At 39.1% G+C, this 27,314-nt stretch overlaps 1 protein-coding gene across 3 annotated transcripts in view; it reads left to right on the plus strand.

Moving 5' to 3' along the window:
* The window catches only part of LOC115436532 (cAMP-specific 3',5'-cyclic phosphodiesterase 4B-like), a 122,867-nt gene that overhangs the window by 92,574 nt on the left and 2,979 nt on the right, over positions 1-27,314 (plus strand). For all 3 annotated transcript variants that reach the window (XM_030159397.1, XM_030159398.1, XM_030159399.1), the window contains 9 exons: positions 11,392-11,504; positions 21,120-21,213; positions 22,959-23,176; positions 23,262-23,360; positions 23,789-23,953; positions 25,025-25,124; positions 25,382-25,536; positions 25,682-25,804; positions 26,784-26,966. In XM_030159397.1, coding sequence (XP_030015257.1) covers positions 11,392-11,504; positions 21,120-21,213; positions 22,959-23,176; positions 23,262-23,360; positions 23,789-23,953; positions 25,025-25,124; positions 25,382-25,536; positions 25,682-25,804; positions 26,784-26,966 — 1,250 coding nt within the window. The remainder of the gene's footprint in view (positions 1-11,391; positions 11,505-21,119; positions 21,214-22,958; positions 23,177-23,261; positions 23,361-23,788; positions 23,954-25,024; positions 25,125-25,381; positions 25,537-25,681; positions 25,805-26,783; positions 26,967-27,314) is intronic.

Genomic DNA, 27,314 nt, shown 5'->3' on the forward strand with positions numbered 1-27,314 from the left:
CAAACCGCCGCCAACAGAAGTGAAAACGAAACTTAAGGCTCATTTCTCTTTTCTCTTCCTGCTGAAGCTAAGCTTTTAAACCTTACCAGCGCAAACACTGCAATATTAGTATCACATTAGTGTTGCCTCTGTCATCCCCATGTTTGTCATTACTGACCTTCTTCTTCTTCTTCTTCTTCTTCTTCTCAAAAAACTTTCCTCTTCTTCGTGGTATTTGTCCAGTATGGTTAATTAAGAGCGGCGCCCCCTGGTGGATTAATTGAGAAACGCTCATTCCAACACATTAAATGTCAGTAGCAGCACTTTGTTCCAGTCAGACTAATGACAATGACAATAAAGCACATTTACAAAAGGAACTAACAACTGGAATGGGATTATTAAGTACTCATGTCGGTACTTGGTATCGCAAGTACTCAAATGTAAGTACTCGTACTCATACTCGGTCTGGAAAAAAGTGGTATCGGTGCATCCCTACAATATATTATGCAGCTCTACTCAGGTCATTAGTTTGTTTGAACTTTTCCATTTTTTCTATGGCTTCTCATTGGATATGAGGTGGTGCTATACCGACTATTCTATATAAGGATGGTAACAGGGTCGATTTTAGGGTGCTAGTAATTATCCGACATAACCTGTTTAGCTCTGCGTCTATTTTATGAGCGTGGCACAACGTAGACCATATGGTGCACAGTATTCCACGGTGGAATAACAGAGCGCTATAGAGTCAAAACACAGCAATGTCCCATCAGAGAGCGAACTTTAATTGATTGCCATTCCAACATTTATTTCAATATAAACTAGCTCCTTGTTTTGGATAATTCCTTATGGTCCAACTAAAGCAAAAATGAATTTAAAAGTAAAAATGTGGCTCATTTAGCAACACTAATCTGCCAAGTTGTCTCTAAAATGTCCTGTCAGAGAGATTTCGAATACTGTGTTTTGACCCAATAGCGCAGAGGTGTCAAACATACAGTCTGGGGGCCAGAACCGGCCCGCCAAAGGGTCAAATCTGGCCCCTGGGATGAATTTGTGAAATGCAGAAATTACACAGACGATATTAACAATCAAGGATGTTTGAATCACTTTAGGTCAATTTAATCTCAAGTGGGTCAGAACCAGTAAAATACCATCATAATGACCTATAAATAATGAAAACTACAATTTTTTCTCTTTGTTGTAGTGTAAAAAAAAGTAAAACTACACAAAAATGTTTAGATTTACAGACTAGCCTTTTACGAAAAATGTGAATAACCTGAACATTCTTAAGAAAAATAAGTGCAATTTGAACAATATTGCACCTTAGTTAATCATTTATACATATGCATCACAACTTACAGATCAGAGTGGATCTACAAATACACAAAACATTTAGTAAGACACAGAATATTGGTACGATTCCACATACTTCATATTTGCTTATGTTATGTTCAAGTATGGTCTGTAGATGTAAACATTTTCATTACGGAATTTGACTTTTTTCACTGAAAAACATAGAAAAAACTTTGGAGTTGACATTATTTCTAAGTTAGTATCCTATTATTTATATTACTTTACTGGTCCGGCCCACTTTATATTATATCAGGTTGTATGTGGCCCCTGAACTAAAATGAGTTTGACACCCCTGCTATAGCGGTCTACTCATAGAGATAAGCCTACAGAAAAAATAAGGCAGAATAAACTTGCAGCCTGATGAGATGCGAAGTCTAAAATCTATAACTGTTGTGCGCATTTATATTTATCATCGATAACTAAAGCGTGTTTGATTTAATACCCTGGATCAACAGTAGATCCAGAAGTATTTCTAAGTATCTGTTGACATTGTATTACTGTGTTATCTGGCAGCAAACAAGAAACATTTTGGCTCGTCTGTACGCTTACTAGATTTATTAAGGTTTCTCAGAGTTATGCTGAAGTCGGTAAAGGCTGAAAAGTGATATAACGAAGCTCATTCCGTTCAGGTTTAAAATACTGAATAAACAAATTGGTAGATGAACAGACAGACAGCTGACCACACACTGACAGCCAGAACAAATTTGACTTGTCATTTTCAGTTGGAGCAGTCCGCTCCGGTCCTCTCCACAGTAGTTAAATTTGCTCCACATTGCACAGCAGGAATCCATGTCAGGTTTTCCAGGCTTGCAGCCAGAGGAGAGGATCCGGAGGGCTGGAAGCGTGCAGCCTGGTTAAGTATTTGAATTATGTCATTGACGTCAGCACAGTCATAAACCTCGCTGCCGCCCATCCCTCAAGCTGGCCCGTGCCAACACAGCTCCATGGTGCATTGTGAAGGAACTGTCAAACAGGCCCTAATGGGGTGTGTGTATGTGTGTGTGTTCATACGTGTGATTATGTGTGTTTGTCTAACAGCTGAAACCTTTTGTTTTGATAGCTGAGGAGATTATGCCGCCTTTGTAAACTGATTTTTTCGAAAATCAGCAGTGAGGGTTGTTTTTGAAAGAGGACAAAAGAGTGATAGTGCGGTTTCGGGGTTGGACCTAAAGTGTCCGCGGTACCACAGGTTCAGCAGAGATGACTTCCTTAAACATCACAGCCCAGTCCTAAACCATATATTTAATTCTGTGCGGCACAATCACAGTCACCCCAGTTTGAGTTTATTATTATTTTACGTTTAGCTTTTTTATTTTTATGACAAGAGTTGAATAAAATAGGTGTTTATCCACATGAATGCAGACAATGTTTCAGTTGTATTTAATGAAACAAATCATTTTTATTCGTCCTCTAGGCAAGAAGAGTTGTACAATATTTTTAAAAAATGTGTTAACTTACTATTTGGAGTAAAAAAAAAAAAAAAATCCATATTAACATGCAAGATTTCAAAAAATATTCCAAGGCACACTGTAGGATTTGTGTAAAAAATAAAATACCTGTATTACACCATTGCAATCTTTTTAAAATACATCCAATGTGTTGTGTTAACAGACTGTTAAATAAAATGAATTAATTTAATCAAAAGCACACACTCTGATTTAGAGAAATGTACTACACATTGCAAAAATTAGATCTATACCGTTATGGTACATTTAAAACGATAAAAACTTTACTATACTAGTAATGGTTTAGTCAGTTTTTTTTAAGATAAATAAAGTTGTTGATATAGTTTGACTAATGTTTGGTTTTTCCTACAGTGAAAAACAAATGATAATACAAATGTGTAGACAACAATACAATATAGTATTACATTAAAAATAGGTTATTCAAAACTATATGACAACAAAAAAATGTAATATATAGAGGTTAAAATGTATGATAAATAAGGTAATAAATTATGTTATCCATGTATTAATAATGTGGCTCAAGAATTGAATAAAATAGGTGTTTCTCTACATGAATGCAGACAGTGTTTCTGTTACATTTAATGAATCAGAAATCATTTTATTCGTCCTCTAGGCAAGAAGATTAGTACAATATTAAAAAAAAAAAAAAAAAAAAAAAGTGTTAACTTACTGTTAAATAAAATAATTAATTTAAGAAAAAGTACACACTCTGATTTAGAGAAATGTACTACACATGGCAAAAATTAGATCTATACCATTATGGTACAATTTAAAAAGATGACTACTTAACTTTACTAGTAATGGTTTAGTCAGTTTTTTAAGATAAATAAAGTTGCTGATATAGTTTGACTAATGTTTGGTTTTTCCTTCAGTGAAAAACAAATGAGTCTATACAAATGTGTAGACAACTATACAGTATAGTATTACATTAAAAATAAGTTATTTAAAATTACATGACAAAAAAATGTTATACATAGAGGTTAGGATATATGATAAATAAGTTAATAAATTATGATGTTATCTGTGTATTAATAGTGTGGCTCAAAGGTTGTAAAAACGTTTAATGCTTATAACTGTCTATTTAATGTAAGTCCATATACAGGGTGGGGAAGCAAAATTTACAATGAACATTTAGTTGTTTTTTCTCAGCAGGCACTACGTCAATTGTTTTGAAACCAAACATATATTGATGTCATAATCATACCTAACACTATTATCCATACCTTTTCAGAAACTTTTGCCCATATGAGTAATCAGGAAAGCAAACTTCAGAGTGTGTGATTTGCTGAATGCACTCGTCACACCAAAGGAAATTTCAAAAATAGTTGGAGTGTCCATAAAGACTGTTTATAATGTAAAGAAGAGAATGACTATGAGCAAAACTATTATGAGAAAGTCTGGAAGATACTATTAAAGAAGAACGGGAGAAGTTGTCACCCGAATATTTGAGGAACACTTGCGCAAGTTTCAGGAAGCGTGTGAAGGCAGTTATTGAGAAAGAAGGAGGACACATAGAATAAAAACATTTTCTATTATGTAAATTTTCTTGTGGCAAATAAATTCTCATGACTTTCAATAAACTAATTGGTCATACACTGTCTTTCAATCCCTGCCTCAAAATATTGTAAATTTTGCTTCCCCACCGTGTGTAGTGCATTATATTAGGTTGAAGGGGGAAAAACATGTAATGTGTGTAATATGAAATGTTAGAATGAATGAGGAGGTTGATGGGTAGTTTATCTGAGGCTGAAACAGAATACACAATATAAATAACATATTCAATTCAGCAAATTTTGCTGTGGGCATTTACATTGTGTCTATTGTCCGTCTTCATAGTATCCTCATTGAGAAGGTCTTTTTCTTCTTCTTGCGTTAAACTCCTCTGTCTTTTTTTTTTTTTTTTTTATATACCCTGAAATGATGAATAAATTGACGCACATGCAGGATGATCCAAAGGTGAATCATCACACCCAAACTCCCCTAACGTCTGTGTTGACTCCACGGGCAGTGTGAAGTTCAACACAAACAACACACGCATGTATCAGTGTCAAAATGGATGCTTTCTTCTTTCTTCAAAATGCGGTCAGGTCAAGTTAGGAATGTGAGTGTTTGCGTATATGAACGTAGCCAGGAGCTGTTTACCCTTAAAACTGATGACTAAATACCTTTTCATGAGCCACTGTTTTAACAGCCACATTATTTCCTGACATTTCCTTGAGCCGCATTGTCTTCAAGTAACACTCATCATAAAAATACTCAACTCCAACTCTACATAGAGCCTTTTAAACCACTTTTACCAACCAAGTACTATTTCTACTATTAATTATTTAAGGTCTAGATATGACCATGCCATGGTAATAAAGGCATTTTAATGATTAAAGAGAGTGCCTTGGATTTTTCTTCCAGTTCATCATCTACTTTATGAATCCCTTTTTCCAAAGACCACCTCAAACAAACTCTTTTTTTGGTCTGTTAGTTTCTGAAGTTAGGCAGTAAGTTTTACAGCAAATACAAGATACACTCATTTAGATTTAACCCTTTCATGGATGAATTATGAGAGCCTTAATTAAGATTTTCTTTTTTTTTCTGAGTGTTTTTTTTCCTCTAGGCATTAAAAAACAACGCGATTGACATGTTTTTATGAACTTCTTTTTCATGGAGTTGCAAAAATGTCCTTTCAGCTGGACACCATGCATTTTATTTTTGAAGAGAAGAAACGTATTTACTGATACACTGTGTAAAATCTATGAATTAAAAACATTTTTAATGCAGCTAATCTGATGTTTTTCTCACATTTTAACATACTCTAATACTGGTCATTACTCACTTCATGGAGGTAATATGCGAAAAAAGAAACCTTTTTGTTTAACCCTTTCATGCATGAATTATGAGAACCTTAGTCAAGATTTTTTTCCTGATTGTTTTTATTCCTCTTTAGGCATGAAAAAAACAATGCAGTTTGAATTTTTCTATGAATCTATTTTTCATGGAGTTACAAAAATGTCCACTAAGCTTGACACCATGTGTTTAATTTTTGAAGCAAAGAAACATGTACATTTACTGGTATTCTGTGTGAAAACTATGACGTAAAAACATTCTAATGCTACTAATCTGATCTTTTCTTACATTTTAACATGCTCTAATACTGGTCATTATTCACTTCATGGAGATAATATGCACAAAAAAAAAAAAAAAAAAAAAACTTGTTAATTACAGTCTAAAAACAATAACAAGCAATTGATTTAAACTCAAACATGTTAGATCAGGTTTATCAAGAACAGCAAAGTTACAATAATGTTATTAGTTGCAGTGTATGAGATGGTGCATAAGTGTTCACTGTGTTGGCTGATATGGAACTAAAACAACCAAACCCATGAATATACAAGAGAACAGCTGGAGAAGAACTGTCCACTGGAGTGACCAGTATGCATGAAAGGGTTAAATAAATAAATAAATAAATAAATACAGCCTAATAACAACAACAAGCAACTGATTTACACTCAAACATCTTAGTGCAGATCAAGTTTATGAAGAACCGCAAAGTTACAGTAATTATATAAATGTCAGTGTATGGGATGATGCATGAACGTCCACTGTGTTGGCAGATATGGAACTAAAACAACAAAATCCATGAATCTACAAGAGAACAGCTGTAGAATATCTATCCACAGTAGTAACCACTATGCATGAAAGAGTTAAAGGAAGACTTTAACAAGATAGTTTCCTGCTCACATTTAGATGTAAGAAATGATGCCAGTCGCATATCTCTTAGGTAAACATGAAGCTACAGGCAGCAAGAGATTAGATAAGTGAAGCACTGAAAGACTACTGTGTCAAGTGCAGACGGCCTCATTCTGTCCAGAATTCCCCACGTAATACCTCTTCTAAAAAACATAGATGAATTCTTTGTATGTTATTTGTTTTATAAGCACACAAACTGAAGCAACATTGTACACAACATTAATAACACAGTAACTTTCAGGTCTTTTCTGTGGGTTGTTGGAACATATCACATGTTTCCACTGTCATGAAAAACCTGAAAAAGTCACAGAATTGTACAATTTCATTTTCTGAGCCTGGAAAAGTCTTTAACCCTTTATCGGGGAAGTGACTATTTTTGGTCATTTGCACACATGCAATCACATTACAAGACAGTGGCAGCACCAGTTCCAGTGAGGACAGTGAGTCAACAATCTCAGGTTCAATGTGGTCTCCAGGGTCTGTAAGGTCCACCTCTGCATGACCAGTGAGTGGACCTGCTTTGTTCGGTACCATGAAGTAATGGTACTAATGTAAGGAATGATGTTCAAAGGGATCATGTGGATGTGAACAGGGGCCTGGATCAGCACTTTTGTTGTAGTAATGTTCTAAAAGTGATGTTCTAATCTTCTAAAATACATGTTCCTAGCACCTAACATGTTTTGTTTTTTTTGTTTTTTTTTTTAAATTTGGCCACCTATAGGTAAGGAACCAAATATGGTAACTTCATTGAACTTGATTTTCTACATAATGATACTTTAAAAAAAAATAATAATTTCACTGAAGTAATAAAGTCTTGTTAGGTTCTCCAATAACACACTAAGGTTGAAATTCTGAACTTCAGAGTATTTCTATAAAGGGTGAAGTTAGACATAATTCTTACCACTTTTTGAAAGTTTTTAGAATAACTTTTTGGGGGATGCAAACTTTTCACCTTCTTGCAAAACCTTCTTCTACTGTGAGATCAAAACCAGTGATGATGTTTAAATATTAATTCGTTCATTCATTCATTCATTCATTCATGTTCTGAAACTACTTAATCCTCGAGAGGCGGGATATACCCTGACTAAAAATGGTGCATTTTCGCATAATTTTGGTTCTTTATAAGAGAGATAAATAGCTTCTCTGGCTATTCTAAGAGCATATGAACCTATCTGACAATTAAAGACTGAGAAGGTCATTATTTAGTTTTCATTCAACAGCTGAACTAACATACACTTCAGTTCATATACGTAAAGGTTTTAAGTGGTTGAGTCATCATTGGTTCATGAAAAGTCACGAGTTTGGAAATTTTATCTATAAAAGTGTGTCTGCTTCTGATTTCTCAGAAATGGTGTCAGACAGATTAATCCCAGTGCAGTACTTTGAAAAATGTAATAAAATAAACTGTAATACTGGTTTCTGAATGGGAACATTAAAAATAGAGAACATAGCCAAGATTTTCTAATTATTATTATTGTTTTCTTTTGCATAAATAAAATTTTCACTGCTCTAAATCTTGCAGTATTCACTGTGTTGCTTAAAAGTACAGTATGTAACGTCTTTAGTTCGGGGTCTCTGAGTCCAAACAAAACTCAAGTCATAGCAGTTTCACCACCGTAACTGAATAAAATGTATGTGACATCAAGTTTACAGACAAGCTAGTGTATTGCCATATTAACATTATGCCATAGCATTATAATTAAATATTAAATAGTAACATTAAAAGATAATAGTATAAAAGTGGAAATAATAATGCAGTTCACAAGTGGCAAAATGAAGCAGGCCAGTACGGATTTCTCTGAATTTAAACATTGCTGGAAACTTTTGGCATCATGAAAGTCAAATATATAACATAAGCCAAGTGATTTTTGTATATTTTAATGTGTAAATGTTAACATACAGTATAGCGTCTATAAGTTAAACTTCTGGGTACTTTTTGCTTCGCTGGCTATAGACTATCAGTAGGTGGTATTATAGATGAGACACTCCAGGTTTGCAAACCAGGCTTCATCCAGACAGTGAAGGAAGCAGGTTTGGGGAATAGGGTGAGAGCACAGAGAGGAGCAGTGTGAGGTGGATGTGAGCGGAAGGTGTCTCAGGCGGGGATAGAGGTGGGGGGATGTTTGAGCCCAACCCTGGTCGTTACTGCAGTTGATGGCTCTCACAGAGGCTGGTTTGTGGCCCTATAGGGGTGAGAGATGGAGGGAGAAGGGGGAGAAAGGGGGAGAGGGGGGAGGTAGACGGGGTCTGTCTGCACACTGAGCTCTGTTGTCCTCCCAGAAGCCTCCAGCATATGGCCGAAGCATTAAGCGCTGCAGAAAAAAAAAAAAAAAAAAAAAAAAAAAAAATAGACTGCCATTGAAAAAACAGGCTGGAAAAGTACCTCAGTCTCTGTCTGGGAGCAGGTTTTTCAGACTCAAAGTGCGTCACGCCACCTTTGACTGGTGACATTGTGAAATGTCTGTCAACCCATTTGGCAGTGTATTTATAATCAACTGGAGGTGATGATGGATAAAACAGCCCTATCTACTCCTCCAGGGTCAGTGTGAATGCAGATAACTCATTTATTTAGCATCTTAAACTCACAAACATGATGAGTCATTTTAGAGATGAAAGAGTGCAGATCCAGCTGTTGTCATTTCAAAATAACACAACTGATAGCTCAGGGAGGATCTGCGTCAGTGATCTCGCTGTCGGCAAATTATTTGAAGCCAGACACTAAAACCACACATCGTTTGTTCTACGGTCTACGTCTGAGTGTCTTACTTCCATCACATTTTGGAGTGGGTATATGAATCAGCCGCCAGCTTCAAACTGACCCGAATCCCAGTTATAGAGTTGATGTGGATGAGCCAAGTCTTTGATGTTTCACTGACTGCCCTGTGAAAATGTCTAATGTCTCTGTACGCCCTCATCGGGGGGAACAGGGGCAGGATGTGGTCCTACCTTCTTGGCAACGTCTCGTGCCCCTATGGCTCAGGACGAACTCGCATTGGTGTATAACCAGTTTCAACAGCTCACCGCCTTGTGCATGAACTGCTTTGATGCCTTAGTTTGTGCTCTGTGTCACTGACTTTTACATGGCTTGGATGCCAGTGGTTCCTGAATACTTTGGGCAACCAAGCTTGGTCTCCGGTGGTATATTGTAGCCAAGGGTGCTTTGAATTCTCCAACCTGGAGCTCAAGTAAAGTGGTCTGACCTGAACAGTGATGCTACTTCTAGCAGCCGTGCTCTTGCAATTTGAGGACTTAGCGGTCAAAAACCACAGTCGTACTTAAGCAGCTGAAGCTTGACTTTCCTTTTGTTTCAGAGGAACCATTGTTATCTTGTTGTTGTGATACCTCTCATTTTTGGGAGGTTTCCTTGAATGCGCATATGCTGTATTACTTCAGATGTCATTAAAGTTCTTTGTTAAACACCAGTGGTTCAGAGTTTGTACGCCAACACGCTGCTTTGAAGTGCTTTGATCTACTATATTGACGTAAATTGGGGAGCAGCACGCTGGCTGTTCTGTTGTGCTAAGCATATGGGGTAAATTTCTTCCATGTGTGAAGCCCTATGAAGTAGAGATCAGTCTTTTCCATAGATAAAGGAAGGTGGGGAGTTCCAGATGCGTCCAGTACGAGCTCCCTCCAGGCAAAGATTTGTTGAATCAACATTCTCCCTGGTACACCAGCATATGATGCTTTTTAATTTGTTTCCTTGTAATTTATCATCCCAGTGAATTTCTTATGAATTACTGCTTTCCTTTTGAGACTTGTATGCCTGCCACATGTGAGTCATAGCTTTTAGCGACAGGACTAATTCATCGAATGACAGCTATGATTGTCCTCAGCAGTCACTCCACCATTCAGTAACTCCGCTCCATGTTTTGTGTGAGTTCAGAGCCAAAGAGGAAGTGCTTTGGTTTCTTTGGCACACAGCAAGACCCTGGTCTGGCCTTCCCCCAATTCAGGGGAGTCAAAGTTTGCCTCTCGTGTTGCTTGTGCAAACACAGAGTTTGGTGTTTGATATAATTTTTTTCCTCCCTCTCTTCTCCCTTAGAGAGGTTCAGAGAGGAGAGAGCCAGTTTGTGAAGCATGGAGGTGCAGTTTGAGTTGCTGCCGTGAGCACAGTACAGCCTTGAAGTGGTCTGCATGTTTCAGAAAGGAAGTCACCGGGAGTTGAGGGAGTTTGCAGCAGTGACAAATTGTGTCAAATAATTCACTGACATTTTGTCACCCTTCCTGCACCCCCCTCCCCCCCTTTTTCTACATGTTTCCGTAGTTCATATAGCAAAGTAAAGTCATATGCTTCTTTTTCTCTAAACCCCCCTAGTAGCAAGGTTGTTTACTGTACCTATACTGTACACATAATTTGTATGTGTTTAGATGGAGGGGGTGGTCTCTGACACACTAGCAGCAGACTGCTTATTTTGCACGCCACTCATTCAGAAGAGTTACTGAGAGCTCATAGGAATAAGCGAAGGAGAGATAGAGGCTGAAAGAGGGTGGGGGGAAGCAGACAGAGTGGGAGTGGGGGGGGGGTTGCAGAGCACATGAGAGCGAGGGAAAGAGGGGGTACTGAGAGAAAGACTCTACAGAGAGGGAGTCGGCAAACAGTAACTCTAGCCTCAGTTTGTCTGAGACTACGACTTCCCCAAACTTTCTGAGGTGGTGAAGCGTAACAAGATGAAGGAGCTCTATGTACACACCTCCCCCTCTTCCTCAGAGTCTTCCGGATGCACTGCTGGCCAGTCTTCTGTACGATCGAGCCACTCTGGGACACTTGGCGCTCCATGCATCGTATCAGGGGGCTCAAGCATGGACATGGATCCACTGGGGCCTGATTACATGTCCATGTGTCTATTGGCAGATGAATCTTACCAGAAGTTGGCTATGGAGACCATGGAGGAGCTGGACTGGTGTCTGGACCAGCTGGAGACCATACAGACCTACCGCTCTGTCAGTGACATGGCCTCCAACAAGGTAGGACATTTAAACCTAAAGATTATGTTATGCACAGAGTAAGTTGTTGGAGGGTTTTTCATCCATCCTGCATCTAATACAGTAAATCAAAAATGTTTAAAAGTCAGTCTTCTAAATGATGAGGTTGTTGTTTATGAGACTGTCCCGGCAGTTTTACAAAAATTACACAAGGTCTTGAGTTAAAAACATTTTATTTTCTTACAGAAAGAATCATATGTCTCTTTGCTGACTTGTGTCTAAGATCCTATCATTTTAACTTTCCAAACTCTTAATTTTAGCTCTTGGATACATTCTTTTTCTGTGTCAGTGCCTGATCTAACCACTGAGATAATGATTACCATAAGACCTCCCAGGAACACAATGCTACAGTTAACCAAGATTTACATCAAAGACCCGTCCGCTAATGAATGAGTGTCTCAGGATCAGTCTTATCAAATGTAATAGTGGCCCACAATCCAAAAAAAACCCCTGAAGCTTATCTGTCATATACGGTTAGAGGACATGGCATGAGGACTAAACTTATGATAACTTAACTGACTTGTGTTCAGTTATACAGTTGGTCTTTGTTGCAATATGGCTGTCACATTGCACAGTGTATGCAAAATGTAAATTGCTTTTTGCCACATTGACGCACTTGCAAAGTAACTACCGCTCTGTGGTTGTGTATGTACTGCCACCATGATTTTATGGGTCTCCTGTAAAAAGTAAGAGCAGTGTTTGTTTTGCATGCATGACTGCTGAGTTCCTCTTATCTGTGACTATTATTATTACTTCTCTTCCATAGAAGGGATTTTTTCCGTTTCTGCTTCCTTACCTTATTCAAACTACTCCATATCATGTTCTGGGCTGATCTGTTTGCACTATCATCTCTTGAAGGAAATGTAGATTGATGCGCGTATAAAATTCTTGATTATAAAATATATTTACTGGGAAATGATAGATGAATTTTCTTATAACAGTCTTGCACTGTCTATTCCTGCATGGAGTAAGCTGTTAAGACTTAACAGCTACATGTAAGATTGCAAGTTGTGATTATAGCAGGGGTGTTTTTTTCAGTGAATATACAATTATTTAAATTATTGTATGACATGGATGTTGGCATTTATGTTCAGGTTGCATTAAAATGGCAGATATAGCTTAACGGTAAAAACCAAAGTTCCTCTTGAGGTTTGCTCCCTATCTTGCTCTGTCATCAACAGAAGGGCCAGCATCGTCATGTTGACTGTTTATCTGCCTGTTATCTGTTTTTGAAGAGCGTTGTGCTGCAAGAATGCTTTACTTGTTTATTTGGTTCATTTTCAGCCGTCTTTTGTGTTAAAGTTGCTTAAACTATGCTTTCCAAATAAGTATCTGCAAATGAGTGCATCATTGCATAAAGAAATATTGGCAAGCTACAGTATGCTACTCAAGATGATCTGCTACTTGGAGAAGTGGCTAACGTTGAGCACACTTTTTGGAATGCCTAAACTATGTAGGTCATCTGCATCACCCGCATTTCCTTAATTCTGCAAGTGAGTTGATTAACTTTGAAACCCTCACACAGTATTGTTTTTTTTTTTGTTTTTTTTTAAATACTAACAAGTGAAAAATAAAGGGCTAAGTCTCATAAGTCTTGGGTTAGAATTTACACCATGAAAACATAAAAATAGTCATATACTTGGGCAAAATTTTGTGATACTAGACAGTCAAAAGCCAGTTTGGCTACAGTAAGTCTGAAAGCTAATGCCAGCATGCTAAGAGTATTCTGCCAAGATGCGGTAAAGTGTTTAAGTACGTCCACATTTGCAAAGGTGCGGTGTGTAGGATTTAGCGTTGTCTATTTGTAGGAATCAAATATAATCGTCATAGTTTAACATTACTTAATCACCTGAAATAAAGAATAATTGAGTATTTATTGCTTTATAATAAGGTCTTTACATGTACGGAGGGTGTGTGACTTTGTGTCCACCATCTTTAACTGACTGTACCCCAGGAAAGACAAACCAATTACTAGTTCTTGTGAGGGTTTTTTGTGTTTTTTGCAAAATAGAATCTCTTGCTTGGAAGGGGAAGGGTAGGAAAAAGTTACTGGCTTGGATGTAATTTGCAGCTTCATCACTAGATGCCACTAAATCCTACATGATCCACCTTTCATACAAAGTAGTGATGTCCCGATCTGGATTTTTTTGCTTCCGATCCTACTTTTTTAGGGATTAGCTTTGCTGATACCAATCCGATACCAACTTTTTAAAAGTTGAAATTTTGATTTAAATTTGGAGTCATTATTTATAGTTTATTTTGTTATTATTTTACTTGAGATCACAATTGGGCTGAATGTGGAACCTGAACTAAAACAGCTATGACACCTTTGACTCTTAATAACTTTTGTATAATTTTCACACTTTCCAAATTCATACTGTGGGACAAATTAGAACCTCTGGCAGGCCAGTTTTGTCCCGCGGTCTGTATGTTTGCCACTCCTGCTGTAGCGTGTCTCTGGACAAGTCTGTCTAGGTATTATATGGGGGTGTACTCCGTGCAGTTAATGAAGCGTGGATCAGCGGGTTACTCATGGGTCAGGTTGGGGTGGTTCAAAAGAATGTCAGTTTGTTTGCGGGGCGGGTTGAGTCAGGTCAAATAATGCCACAAAAACCCCGCGGGTTGAAAAAAAAACCCCGACTCACACCTCACTACCATGCGTACCTCATAGAGAGTACGTGCAGACCTTAAAGTGAAAGTGAAACTTATAGATGCTTCACTTATTCCTCTATGTCTCCCGCTGTTGTGCAGCTTTTCCCTACCTTCGGAAACTTTAATTTGAGGGGGCAGGGCATTTTTTTTTACCCCCCCTCCCCCAGAACCGGGCCCGAATTGGCCCAATCTCGAGATTAAATTCGATCCGATCTTCTAAAAAATTCCAGATCGGCAGCTGACACCAATCTTTAGATCAGATCGGGACATCCCTAATACAAAGGTTTTCAACTAAACAAAGCTTTAGACAAACAATAGTGGTGATGATGGTGATGATAATAGTACAATAAAGTAAACAGATCTCAAAAATCTGCATTATGATGGAGGTGAAATCAGGGCTCAGCAACATCTGAAAGCCTCTGGGGAATTCCATGTCTGTGTAAAATGTCCATCCCTGGAGCTACGCCATGAGCGTGGCTAAAAGGATAAAGATCTTGTTTTCTTGATGATGACAGAAAAGACCACTACAATGTTGTATTTTTGAAATTTCAAGGAAAAATCTGGTTTCAGGGAATCTAAATAAACACATTGTGGTGCTTAAAGACTGCAATAAGCAGTTATTTAGAACTAATTACTTCCTTTTGCTTTGATGCACATAAACATTTTTTCATGCATACGTAATTTGTGCAGCGCTCCAAGCAAACGTACTTCACAGTTCATTGTATTTCCCAACCTCATGCAGACTCACTGTAGGAGACTGTACGGCGGCGTCAGTTATAAACACCTAGGGTGGTGGTGTCCATTTCCGCCTTTATTCTACACTGTGGTCTGAGGAAGGACTTGGGGGTTGTTGTCAGACTGTGATGGGTGACTGTGACCGTGACACCAGTTTCCTGTCTCTTTATTTCCCGTGCCCCCTGTTGCCCTCTCTTCTGTGCTCCCTGGTCGTCAGATGACAATAGCGGCGCTTTGACTAGGCAGTCAGGTTGAGTCTTTACGGGCAACCACGTCACTGGGACTGTCAAGACAATGAGCGCGGGGATCCACAGGCATGCAGTAGTATAGTTGCTCAGTCAGGCAAGCGGGGTACATTGTTTTCAATGAGTCACAGTCCCCCTAGTATGACCCAGTACCACCAGTATGTATTGTTGACCAGTACTGTTTTTAAAAAAGAACAGAGGTCAACAGTTATCGAGTGATAGAACAGATTGTTTTTGCTGCAATGTTTATGCAACTCTACAGGGAATTTAAAAAAGACATTTATTGGTCCATTCTAAGATGTAAATACCACAGATTGAGTGTAATTCCACTTGTGGCTGCTAGATGCTGCTATAACTGCCTCCAATGGACATTTGTTGAACTTCTATGTGGAGGACATTCTGGTCTGGTTTGCTTTATTTGAAGTCTCTAATACACAGGTGTCAAACATGCGGCTCGGGGGCCAAATCCGGCCCGCCAAAGGGTCCAGTGTGGCCCTTGGGATGAATTTGTGAAATACAAAAATTACACTGAAGATATTAACAGTCCTTTTAGTTCAGGTTCCACATTCAGACCAATTCAATCTCCAGAGGGTCAGAACCAGTCAAATACTATCATAATAACATAAAAATAATGACACCACCAAATGTTTCTCTTTGTAAATGTAAATATTTTTTATGTATTTACACTAAAACAAAGTGTAATTTTGCAAAAAATGCAAAAACCTGAAATGTCTTAAGAGAAGTAAGTACAATTTTAACAATATTCTGCCTGTTACTAAATGTTTTGTGTGTTTGTAGATCCGCTGTGATCTGTAAGTTATAATGTACATGTGGTAATGATAACTTGATGCAGAATATTGTTAAAATTACACTTATTTTTTTCAGTTTGTTCATGTTATTTACATCTTTTGAAAGGATAGTTTGTAGAGGTAAACATTTTCATAATGTAAATTTACTTTTTTTCGCTCTAAAACATAGAGAAAAGTTTGGAGTTGACATTATTTATATATTATTATGTTATTATTTTACTGGTCAGGCCCACTGCAGATCAAATTTAGCTGCATCTGGCCCCTCAACTAAAATGAGTTTGACACCCCTGCTCTAATAAGTCTATTCAGGGTCTTTATATAAATTATCCTTCTATTAGTAAGATTTTAGGGCAAATAGAGAGCTACGACATCTTCCGTTTGGGATTCTGATTGACAGGTGTGATTTCCTGCTGAAATGAAGCTTTTGAAAATGTAACAGATCATTTTACTGTATTGGTAGCGACATTACAATAATAACACCCTTAAGGGATTTTTTTTACATAAATGTTTCATAAAGTTTAGTGTTTTTTGCGATATTTATAAGTGAGTGATAGCTTTAGCATGGACTGGAAACCTTCACGCTCTATCGAAGTGTCCAAATGTGGTCACTTGTGTCTCAAGATGGCCAGAGGCAAAATATAAACTCAAAATGGTAGTCGAGAGATGATGTCACCAGTCCTGTCCACTTTTATGGTATGTTTGTATGTTGTTGCAACATTTGCATCAAATACGCTGCCTCATTAATGCAGCTATAGGCTTTCACTCCATCCCAGCATTCATATTACATGACGCTCGACAAAGAGCCTATTTCTTTTCGAAACCAGAAAGGTTGGAACTGAACCCTCGATCAAACCCAGGGTGTCTCCACTTACAGCGTCCAAGGGCACAGGTGTATCCGGGGGTACGGGGACCACACACCCTGCAGACCGCCAGCCTGGTTGGTGTGACCTCAGAGCCGGGAGCTGCTTCCCTGCCCTTCACTATCATTAGCCTCGCCACACTTCCATGCTGATGTTGGTGACGGCCTTGGACAAACACTGCCATCTGAATCCAGTTAGTAAAGTTTAGCTCTTTGTGGGTTAGCGTGCGAGCGAGGCCCTGAGCAGAGCGCAAGCGAGTAGGAAACTTTAACTCACGTGTGGTCACTTCAACTTTGAAGCGCCGCCGTTTTCAGAGGGGGAAAAAATGACAAATTATTGCAGCAGATGTAGCGGTGGGTTTTGTAGCTGTAACAGAGGTAATGGACATGAAATTATAGTGTTGTGATTCCATTTGACCGAACGGGTGGTGAGGAGATCAGACAAGCTGCAGTGGTGATTACAGTACCTAATTGTAATTAAAAGTTGTACCTCCGTAAGCCGCTTCTATCATGGAAAATAAGCCAAAATGAGGAAGGGGAAGAAATATAAAGTCTGGTTTTATTCTAACCTTCTACTTACTGACTTTTTTTTCAATGCCTTCTAGGAAATATGTATTTCTAATGTTACTAAACCCTGAAAACTCAGGCACCCTCCTCTGTGTTGACACAATAAACAGCTGCAGAAGGGAGAATGGCAGCATTAGCTCATTCTGGACTTTGTCAGGTTGCACAGTTGTGGTATTGCAATATTAAGTCATCCCATTTGTGTGTTCTTTTTAGCTAATGTCAAACTATGTTGCAAGGCCTGGACCAACTTTTACAAACCGGTCTCAAAGGATTGGAATATGTGCTGTACTTTACATTTGTGCTTTTCCCCTCTAAAAAATTATTTTTCTGGGATTTCACAGTAATGATGTCAGGTCCTGTATGTTAGTTGTTTGGTTCCTGAAGCCATGTTAGCAAAACATCTACCAGTAAATGATCTCAGTGAATTAGTCTGTCAGAAAAAGAAGTAAAAAAAAAAAAAAAGGGGAAGTAGGTGGGAACACATGCTCGGGCCTGTGATGGGGGGAGGAGCCATGGATCTCTTGTTAGACTGTGTAGGCCAGTCAGGCAAGTCAGTTTTATCGCTATATATTTCCTGTCTGACGCCACATCAGAAAAGAGAATAGAGAGAGGAAGCAGGCAGAGTCTCAAACACTTTGAGCGGAGTTGATGCTTTTGGAACTTTACAAGATTTCTTTTTTTTTTTGGTGCGTTTGGTTGTTGTTAAGTGACAATGGGACTATGTTGTTCTGAAAAGCAAAAGAAAAACTTGGAATGCCTACAAGTTGGAATAAGGTGAGTTAGTTTTGGAGCTCTTTAAACTGTGCAGTAAGTCAGAATGTGTGACCAATTCATTTGATCAGCCTCTTTTTCTAAAATACATGCCTTATTGTTCAATTATTTGAGGAATTTCTTGTTTAGACTTCAGATTTGTGGGGCATTTTTACACTTTTTAAGTTAATTTTTGTAAGTTCAAGTGTGAATACTGTTCTAAGATCCCTCTATTTAATTTGCATAGCTTTGAAATACAGACTCCTGTGTGCACCTATTTTGAATACTCAAATTTTGGGAGGTATCAGCTCATCATGTTCCCAGGGCTAACCACAAATTTACTGATTACATCAATTTACACTCTATGTAACTTTTTAAGGTTGCCTAACACATTCTTTGAAAATGATCAGTCTTTGCTAACGTTAAAGGATGTGTGAGTTAACACCATATATTGAGTAATCTATGACGACACTGACAGCCCTGTCACCATGCTGTGGGCTTGAACTGTACATGTGAGCTGAACTGTATGACCCCGGGTGACTGACGTATGGCTCTGTGCCTGATTCACTTCCTCGAGGGCACATGAACCCCTGCTGTTCTGCCGCTTTAAAGAATCAATTACAAACCCTCTTTTGAATGGAATAAAGCCGTCTGATTCCGAGCTCAAATTTTTGTCCTTACGAGCTCTCTTTGATTTTTATGGACTGCCTCTAGCACCCTGGCTTTTTTAGAGCAGCCAACGCTTTGAAAGTGGTATTCAAGTTTCACAGTCAAGTACATGTTAGCAGTTTGCTTGACAGTTATTAGACAGCTGTTGAGACCAGAAAGAGAATCAGGAGAAAAGACCCCATTGTTAGAAATAAAAGGATTTTTTTTTTTTTTTTATCCCTGGCAAAGGAATAGTCATGGTTGGGTGTTTCAGCATTTGAAGGCATTCTAGAAAACAGGGGAAAACAATGATATTTTATTGATAAAAGAAATTACATTAGGATATTTATAAGGCTGTGGTTTTGCACTATTGGTTCCCTTCACATCTCTCTGACACAGGTGGAATCTGTATTCTGTGACACAGATATTGGGTTTGTTATGTTTTCACAGCAGCATCTATAGCCTTCAAGGATTTACTTGCTGCATCTCAATATGCACTGAATGTGTGTGTATGTGGATCTATGTGTGTGTATGTGATGTGATGCCCTGTATTTAAAGCGGGGACCACCACGAGAACAACAGAAGGAGCCACGTGACTCTGTTGCCATGGCGTTCAGGTTGTCGTGCAATTGGTGGTACACTGGTGGGCTGCAGACTGAAGACAGTCATCTGTTTTTGCCTCTCTTTAGCTCAGTTTCTGTCTTTAATACAGAAAAGTGCTGCTATGCAGACAGTATCTTTTAGGAATTTTATTTACATCAGCTGGTATTGACAAAAACAGACTGTATTCATGGCTTATTATTTACAAAAGATAATTGTCCTTCTCCTAGTCTTACACAAAAAAAAAAAGATCAAATCTGGTAAATTAATGACCAGCTTCTCCTTATCCATGCGATAAACATTGTGTTACTTTGAAGCCTCGGTTTGCGCAGTGTGCGTTGGATCTGTTCTGCATTACTGAGCAGCGGGAGCAAATCAAGAAGGGAGAAAAGTTGGGAGGGGGGTTGCAGAAAGCACAGGAGTGAGGGAGGAAAAGAGAGATAGAGTGAGAAAGATGTGGGGGGATTCTCCAAACTCGTGTTTTCTGCAGTCTTATGTATGGTTCAGTGCTTAGCAAGGGTGGGAAGCAAAGAGAAAGAGAAAGGGAGAGGGAGGGGGAGAGAGAGAGACTCCACCAGGCTGTCTGCCACAGGGGACTCTACAGCTACAGCGCACCCCTCCTCCTCCACTTTGCCTTTCTCCGTCCCTCCTTTCCTTTCCTCCCTCTGTCTTACAGTCTGCCCTTCCTCCTTGCCTTGTTCAATCTGGGCACAGGAAGGCTGGATTTCCCCGCTGAATGTCACTGGATCCCATTTGGATGGTGGCTGGAGGAGACAGGTTTAGAAAGACGGACAAAGGCAACAAGAACAAGGGAGGAGAAAAGGAAATATTGATTGCATCAGGGGGGATTCCATCAGTCTTACCATTGGCTTGCAATCGTGGAGAACGGCGAGCAACACAATGAGGAGGCGCGTTTGGCCGGGGGTATAGGGGTCTGCCACAGCAGCCCTCTGGAGAGTCCGGCTGGGGCGTTTTTTGCCGTTGTCAACGTTGGAAAGCGGTGATTTGGTTGAGCCTCGTGCTTCAGGCTGTAGGGCTGAGCTCAGCCTTGGGGGTCCACTCAGAGAGGAGCATTCAGGGCTTCTGCTGGGGAGCGCCAGGGGCTCAGCACAGCTCAGCACCATGCCTGAGGCCAACTACCTGTTCTCTGTGTCCTGGGGATACATCAAGGTGTGTCTCAGAGGAGAAATGGCATAAGATGGGACTTTGTGTATGGGAGTGTGTGTGCATGCACATGTATGATTGTGTCATGTCAGCGTATCTGATGACATATCTCAGATTACATACAGTGATTTAAGCATGTTTTTATTATGTAATACTTGGATGTATTTGTTTTAAACCTGATTATGACCAAGTGGTTGCACTGAGAAAATTTCGCCGCATTTTGTGTTCCTGGAAGATTTGGCTTATAGCACCGATTTTTTTTTTTTTTTTTTTTTTTGCATTGAAACTGTATTTTGTTTGTTGAAATGCCAAAAAGTCAAGCAACTTAGTAGCTAACTCAATCCAGAGCCAATAGACACAAACAACAGTCCTTATATGGCACATAAAAATACCAAGGCCGTGGTCTCACGGGACATATTCCAATGGAAAATAACAGGAAATGCATTATTCCATTGCTCAGAAGCCATGATAAAGTGATTCTAATGATCATGAATTTCCTTGTGAAGGTTTTGAAAATATCATCACATGCCCTTTAACCTCATGCATGTTTTTGTCTCTTTGACACCAGTTCAAGAGGATGCTGAACCGGGAGCTAAGCCACCTGTCTGAGATGAGTCGATCAGGGAATCAAGTGTCAGAGTACATCTCCAACACTTTTCTAGGTGAGCAAAGCTGTACACCCACAAATATCCACAAAAACACAAACTGTCACATAATGTACTGTGTGCTGTGCTGCAGTGTTGCACCCCCAGGAATGACACACTATATGTGACCAAGGTTATGAGGTTATCCACAAGATGTGATAAGTAGTAGGTGAACTCTTAGTTGGTCTGCACCACTGCTCTCAAACCAGTCTGATCTGGTCTGCAACAGAGACAGAGAGCCCCCTCACTCTGACTGCAGAGAGATATGGGGTTGGGGGGGTGGGGGGGACTCAGGGAAGACTTCCCTCTGGAGAGATCAGGGGCAATGAGTGGGGGAGAGGGAGAATGTTTTAGTGCACTGTAATGTGTCAGAGTGGAGAGGTTACCACATAGAAAATGCATTATTTAGCAAAAAGAAAGCAGTTTTTCCTTGTCTTTTAAAAGCCCAGCGGCTTATCGTGACTCTCAGCTCTGCAACCAGTCGCTCTGCCCCTCAGCTTTTCATCCAACTGCCCACCAGCATCCATCAGCTTATAGGGGCTTTGTGCAGTCTGATGTTCTGCACATCTTGTCTCAGATGAGAAAAAAACAAAAGGGGGCGAGAAATGAGGCAATAGAAGTGCTGCAGTGTAAGTGGATGCTGTATGATAGAGCTGCACAGGGAAAAAAGAGAGACACAAGAGCACAGAAGGAAGCTGAGCTTATCTTTGAAGCTTAGCGGTTTTGTTGTCATCTGCATTGCAGCTAACACCTGTCAGGTGTAGTGAGATCATTTTCTTCCTGTGCTTTGTGGAGGATGCAGCTGAGATATTTTTTCTCACTGCGGCATATGTGGTGCACATATACAGACTGGGGGAGTCTCACACACACATGCATACTGTCAGCTGCATACAGCATGTGAGTAAGTCTCACAGTGCAAACACATAAAATCACATGCACCAAACAAGCCCACATAGAATTAAGTCCCTCCTCTAAACAATTCCACTTAATATGAAACAGCTTTCCACAATTCTTTGGATTGTTGTCATAACATGAGTTTCTCCGAATGCATGGACTACTGGAATATAATCAGACTGTAAACATCTCATTAGCACACACTGATGCTTTGTCCTGAAAATGTGATACAGCTGCAGAGTCTTATGATCTGTGAGAAAGCATTAAAGTAATTAACCTAGAAACAACACCTCAAATGGTATTAGCACGGCCAATGTACGATTTTATACTCTTTAAATGGGAAAATAATTGGTAAAGTACATTTTTAAATAATTTATAGAAAGCCTTAACATCACAGAATCAAGATGGAACATAACCAAAACAATCAAACTTTATTTTACAATAGTCATGAACAAGGAGCTGATGTAATTTTTTATGGTTATTGTGCATTTGATCTTAAATCTCATTCCAAGTGGCATTAAAAAGGCTTGAGTTGTAAGAACTCTGCTTTTTTTGTAATTTCTGTATTTGATCAGCCATTTTTCTCTACAACCGTCAACAGAAATACGCTTTAGCGATACAGATTTTAACTGAAGGGCTGCTTGCTAATGAAATAACTGCCACCACAGTTGTAACGTGTTGACATGGAGGTGTGAGAGGTCAACTATCTCCTTGTGTTAACATTGTTTACAGTGAACTCACAAGCCAGGATGCTTGCGATGCCTTTCCCAACATCTCCTAGCTGAGTGTGTTACTGGACGCCACTTACTCATCTTCTCTTTTTTTTTTTTTTTTTTTTTTTTTGTGTCTTCCAATTTTATTCCCCACAGACAAACAGAATGAACTGGAGCTTCCATGTCCAGTTCCCAAGTCGAGGGAAAGGAAGAGGAGGCAGGGCCAGCAGCAGCAGCAACAACAGCAGCAGCAACAGGGAGGGATGATGACTCAGATCAGCGGGGTGAGGAAGGTCAGCCACACACCCAACATCTCTGCGAGCACAGGCAATCGCTTTGGAGTGAAGACGGACCAGGAGGAGCAGCTGTCAAAGGTGAGTAATAGACTAGCCGGCAAAAGCTAAATTACAGTTGTCAGATTGGCTGAAAACCTCACACTTCCTTTGTCGAATCACACAGGATCTGGAAGACATCAATAAATGGGGCTTGAATATCTTCAAGGTGGCAGAGCACTCCCACAACCGACCGCTCACATGCATCATGTACACCATCTTTCAGGTCAGTGTCTTAACACTTCATCGTTCCTGTCCTCCACCTCCGTATCAGTTCAGGAAGAGCTAATAAAAAGTGTGAAAGCATTTACAAATGGTCCCGTAGGTTGCACGTGGCTCAGCCCACGAGTGTGTACAGTGTGTTCTCTGCAACGTTGAGCTGTCAGTGTCACTAGAGGAACATCTGCTACAGGGACATTAGCAGTTGAAATGTATGTGTAGCTGTGAATCATGTTGGCATATAGGCAAAGCATTAGCATTGTCAGTCTTCTCTCATATATTCGTCATAAAATGCTAAATGAAATGAAATTTTAACACAAGGTTGGATGTCTGGTCTAGAAAAAGCAAGAAACAAACCATGACAGTAAAGGAGTCACTTCTCACAGCTGAGATCTTGTGTTTTCTAAATTTTTTTCCCCTGTGTGTCACATATAGGAGCGAGACCTGATGAGAACGTTCAAGATTCCAACAGACACCTTTGTGACGTTCATGCTGACCCTGGAGGGCCACTACCACTCGGACGTGGCCTACCACAACAGCCTGCATGCCGCCGACGTAGCCCAGTCCACACATATCCTCCTGTCCACTCCCGCACTCGATGTAAGTTTTCACAATCCAATTTTCTCACTTGTTATATTAAACACATCCTGTACATTTAGCATACATTTGAACCTTTTATAGGGCACTCACTGAAATACTCTGAAATTCAAAATTCCAACCTTAGCGTGGTATTGGAGGACCTAACAAGACGTTATTACTTTAGTGAAAATTTTGAAAAAAATCAGTGAAGTTACCATATTTGCTTCCTTAGCTGTAAGGAAGCAAAAAAACAAAAAAAACCCAAGAAGTACATATAAAAAAATACAAGAAAAACACATGTAAGTTGTAAGGAACATGTATTTTAGAACATTAGAACATCACTTTTAGAAGATTAAATGAACATAAGTGCTAATCCAGTCCTGTCAACATCCTGTCATTATCCCTTTGAACATCATTCCTTACATTAGTACCACTACTTCATGGTACCTAACAAAGCAGTTACACTCACTGTTGATGTAGAGGTGGACTTTACAGACCTTGCAGACCTGTCACCATCTTGTCATATATTCGGAAATTACCAAAAATAGTCACTTGCCCAATAAAGGGTTAAGGGAGATGCAAGAAAATATCAGCTCGCTTGAGTGTCCTGTTTTTTGGGGGATGTTGAAAAAACACCTTAGTTAGTGTTTTTTAGTTGATTTTGTATCGTGTTAAACTTCCAAACACCCTCAACTTGCTTACATTAACTCACTCAATTTAATTTTATGTAATCCCTTTATTGAATTACAGACACAATACAGAGCCCTATTGTTTATAATCTTCTGCTACTTTGCATAAAGCGCTGACTTTAATGTAGTCCATTGGAACTTGCTAAACCTGTTCAGATTATTTGTTGGTCATAAAATTGATGTGGCATCCTCACCCACACCTTTCTGTAAGGTATTTATCAACTGAGCTGCCTGGCATTAACGTCATTAGTAGCGGCACATCAGTGAAACTACCCTTCCAGAAAGAATGACACATGGGAGGATCAGTTTCAAACCATTGTCTAATACCTTACCTTGTATGGTTAGTTAACGCATGCTGAAGCTCTTTGTTACAGTTAGTCTTTTTATTTCTCTTCAAATACAGGCGGTCTTCACTGATCTGGAGATCTTGGCAGCTATTTTTGCTGCAGCCATTCATGATGTGGACCACCCAGGAGTGTCCAACCAGTTCCTCATCAACACCAGTAAGTCCTCTTTGGCACATGTCATTTGTCACAAAACACATTTCCACTTTCTGATTTATTTAGTCTACATTTACAAAATTGGCAGAAAGGTTTGTGTGGGTTGGAGGAATCTGTGTTCAAATGCAACATCATTGATTTTTTTTTTTTTTAGGTTGTTGAATGGTTACTGCAGTTACCTGGCATGTGTTTTTAAAAGCTAGAACTCCATTTAATTTTTCTCTTCCTGTCATTTCCTTCCCTTCCTCCTCTGCCTGTAGACTCCGAGCTGGCTCTGATGTACAACGATGAGTCAGTGCTGGAGAACCACCACCTGGCTGTGGGCTTCAAACTGCTGCAGGAAGACAACTGCGACATCTTCCAAAACCTCAATAAGAAACAAAGGCAGACTCTCAGGAGGATGGTCATAGACATGGTGAGGAAACGTCTGCATATCTGTATGAGGCTCCAGGCCACTTTTAGCCATCAGAGTGATACCTTGATTATTTTATTGCTTCCTTCCTGTATTATTTATTACTCTATTACCGTCTTACATCATTCTGCGTCTCTCTGTCTTCCAGGTTTTGGCGACCGACATGTCGAAACATATGAGTTTGCTGGCTGATCTGAAGACGATGGTAGAAACCAAAAAGGTGACCAGCTCTGGAGTTCTGCTGCTGGACAACTACACTGACAGAATGCAGGTAAGAGACATGCTTAGAAACACACATTATACAATCGAGCCTTTAACATACAGTATATCAGCCAGTATGTTAACCCTTAGGGGTCCACGGTCACGGGCCCATGACTGAATCACATGACATTTTTAACATGTCGTAGCGTTGGAAGTTGTTGGAATGAGAAAATCAGCGAAAACACCTATGTAAAGATAGGATTTTATGTCTAATATTTGAGTATAGTTTTAATTTATTACAATTTTGATTGTATATACCTAATATTTGGAACCAATATTCAATTTTAAAGTCTTTGAAATGGTTTGTTAAGCATCTTTGTGTTATTTCTGTAATAAATTATCAAAATTTTTCAAATTGAATTTTATATTTTTTGTGTGTTTTTTGGCCTTTTTGTGTTGATATAGTAAGTTAAAGTAAAAAAATAATAAGCAGTTGAGATGAAGGAAAAGATACCAAACATGGGTATAGTAAACATTTCTTTATATAGTATATAAAGGCAAAATCAAAAGTACTCATAAACGGGCAAAATAGGCTCAGACCCCTAAGGGTTAAACTGAGAGTTCATTTATTTCAAACAAGTACGAAGGAGAACTCAAAACTCAATCGATCAGTCGATAAAATAATAGTAATATAACACGAATAGAAGGAAATACAGTTTGTCTACATGTTTAAAAGGAGTGGGAAGCACTTAAGTTTCACCATTTCGCCTAAGTATAGAATAATTTCCAGGTCAAAATAAAGCCGGAAAAAAAAAAAAGGAAGAATATTTCTACTTTCAGGTTATTGCTACTCTTCTGTTTTCTATAATATAATATAATATGGAGTAGACAGTAAACACAGCCAAAATTTTATCCTCTGATAGCATCCACAATCAGTATAACACATTAGCAGTTGGATTCACCTTCTGGCCATTTGAACTCACTCATGCACTGAATGGAAAATGTGTAGGATTTGATGCAAGATGCCTAAACCGTTTCACTTTCTGTAGGTTCTGCGTAACATGGTTCACTGTGCAGACCTGAGCAACCCAACCAAACCTCTGGATCTGTACCGTCAGTGGACAGACAGGATCATGGATGAGTTCTTCCATCAGGGAGACCGAGAGAGGGAGAGGGGGATGGAGATCAGCCCCATGTGTGACAAACACACAGCATCAGTAGAGAGAACACAGGTAGAGGTTACGTTTCACTCTAAAGTTAAAACTGTTTCCTCTGTATACATTTAATATTAGGGATTTACCATTATCTTAAACATATGTAAAAAGATTTGGCTTCAGTATTATCTATAACCAACTCAAGTGTAAAGCCAGGAGGGGTTAATATGATTTTTAACATTGTACACGGCAAAAATCTAAATCTTACCAAGTGTATTTTTCTCATTTGTCATCAAAATATCTCATCACACTTAAAAAAAAGACATAATCACCCAAAGAGTAACTTTTCAGTGAGATATAAGAATTTAGTTTTAGACAATAGATCTTGAAAACCTTATTTCAAGAAATCTTATCAAGATATTTTTC

This window comes from Sphaeramia orbicularis, chromosome 17, assembly GCF_902148855.1.
Source record: "Sphaeramia orbicularis chromosome 17, fSphaOr1.1, whole genome shotgun sequence".
Lineage (NCBI taxonomy): Eukaryota > Metazoa > Chordata > Actinopteri > Kurtiformes > Apogonidae > Sphaeramia > Sphaeramia orbicularis.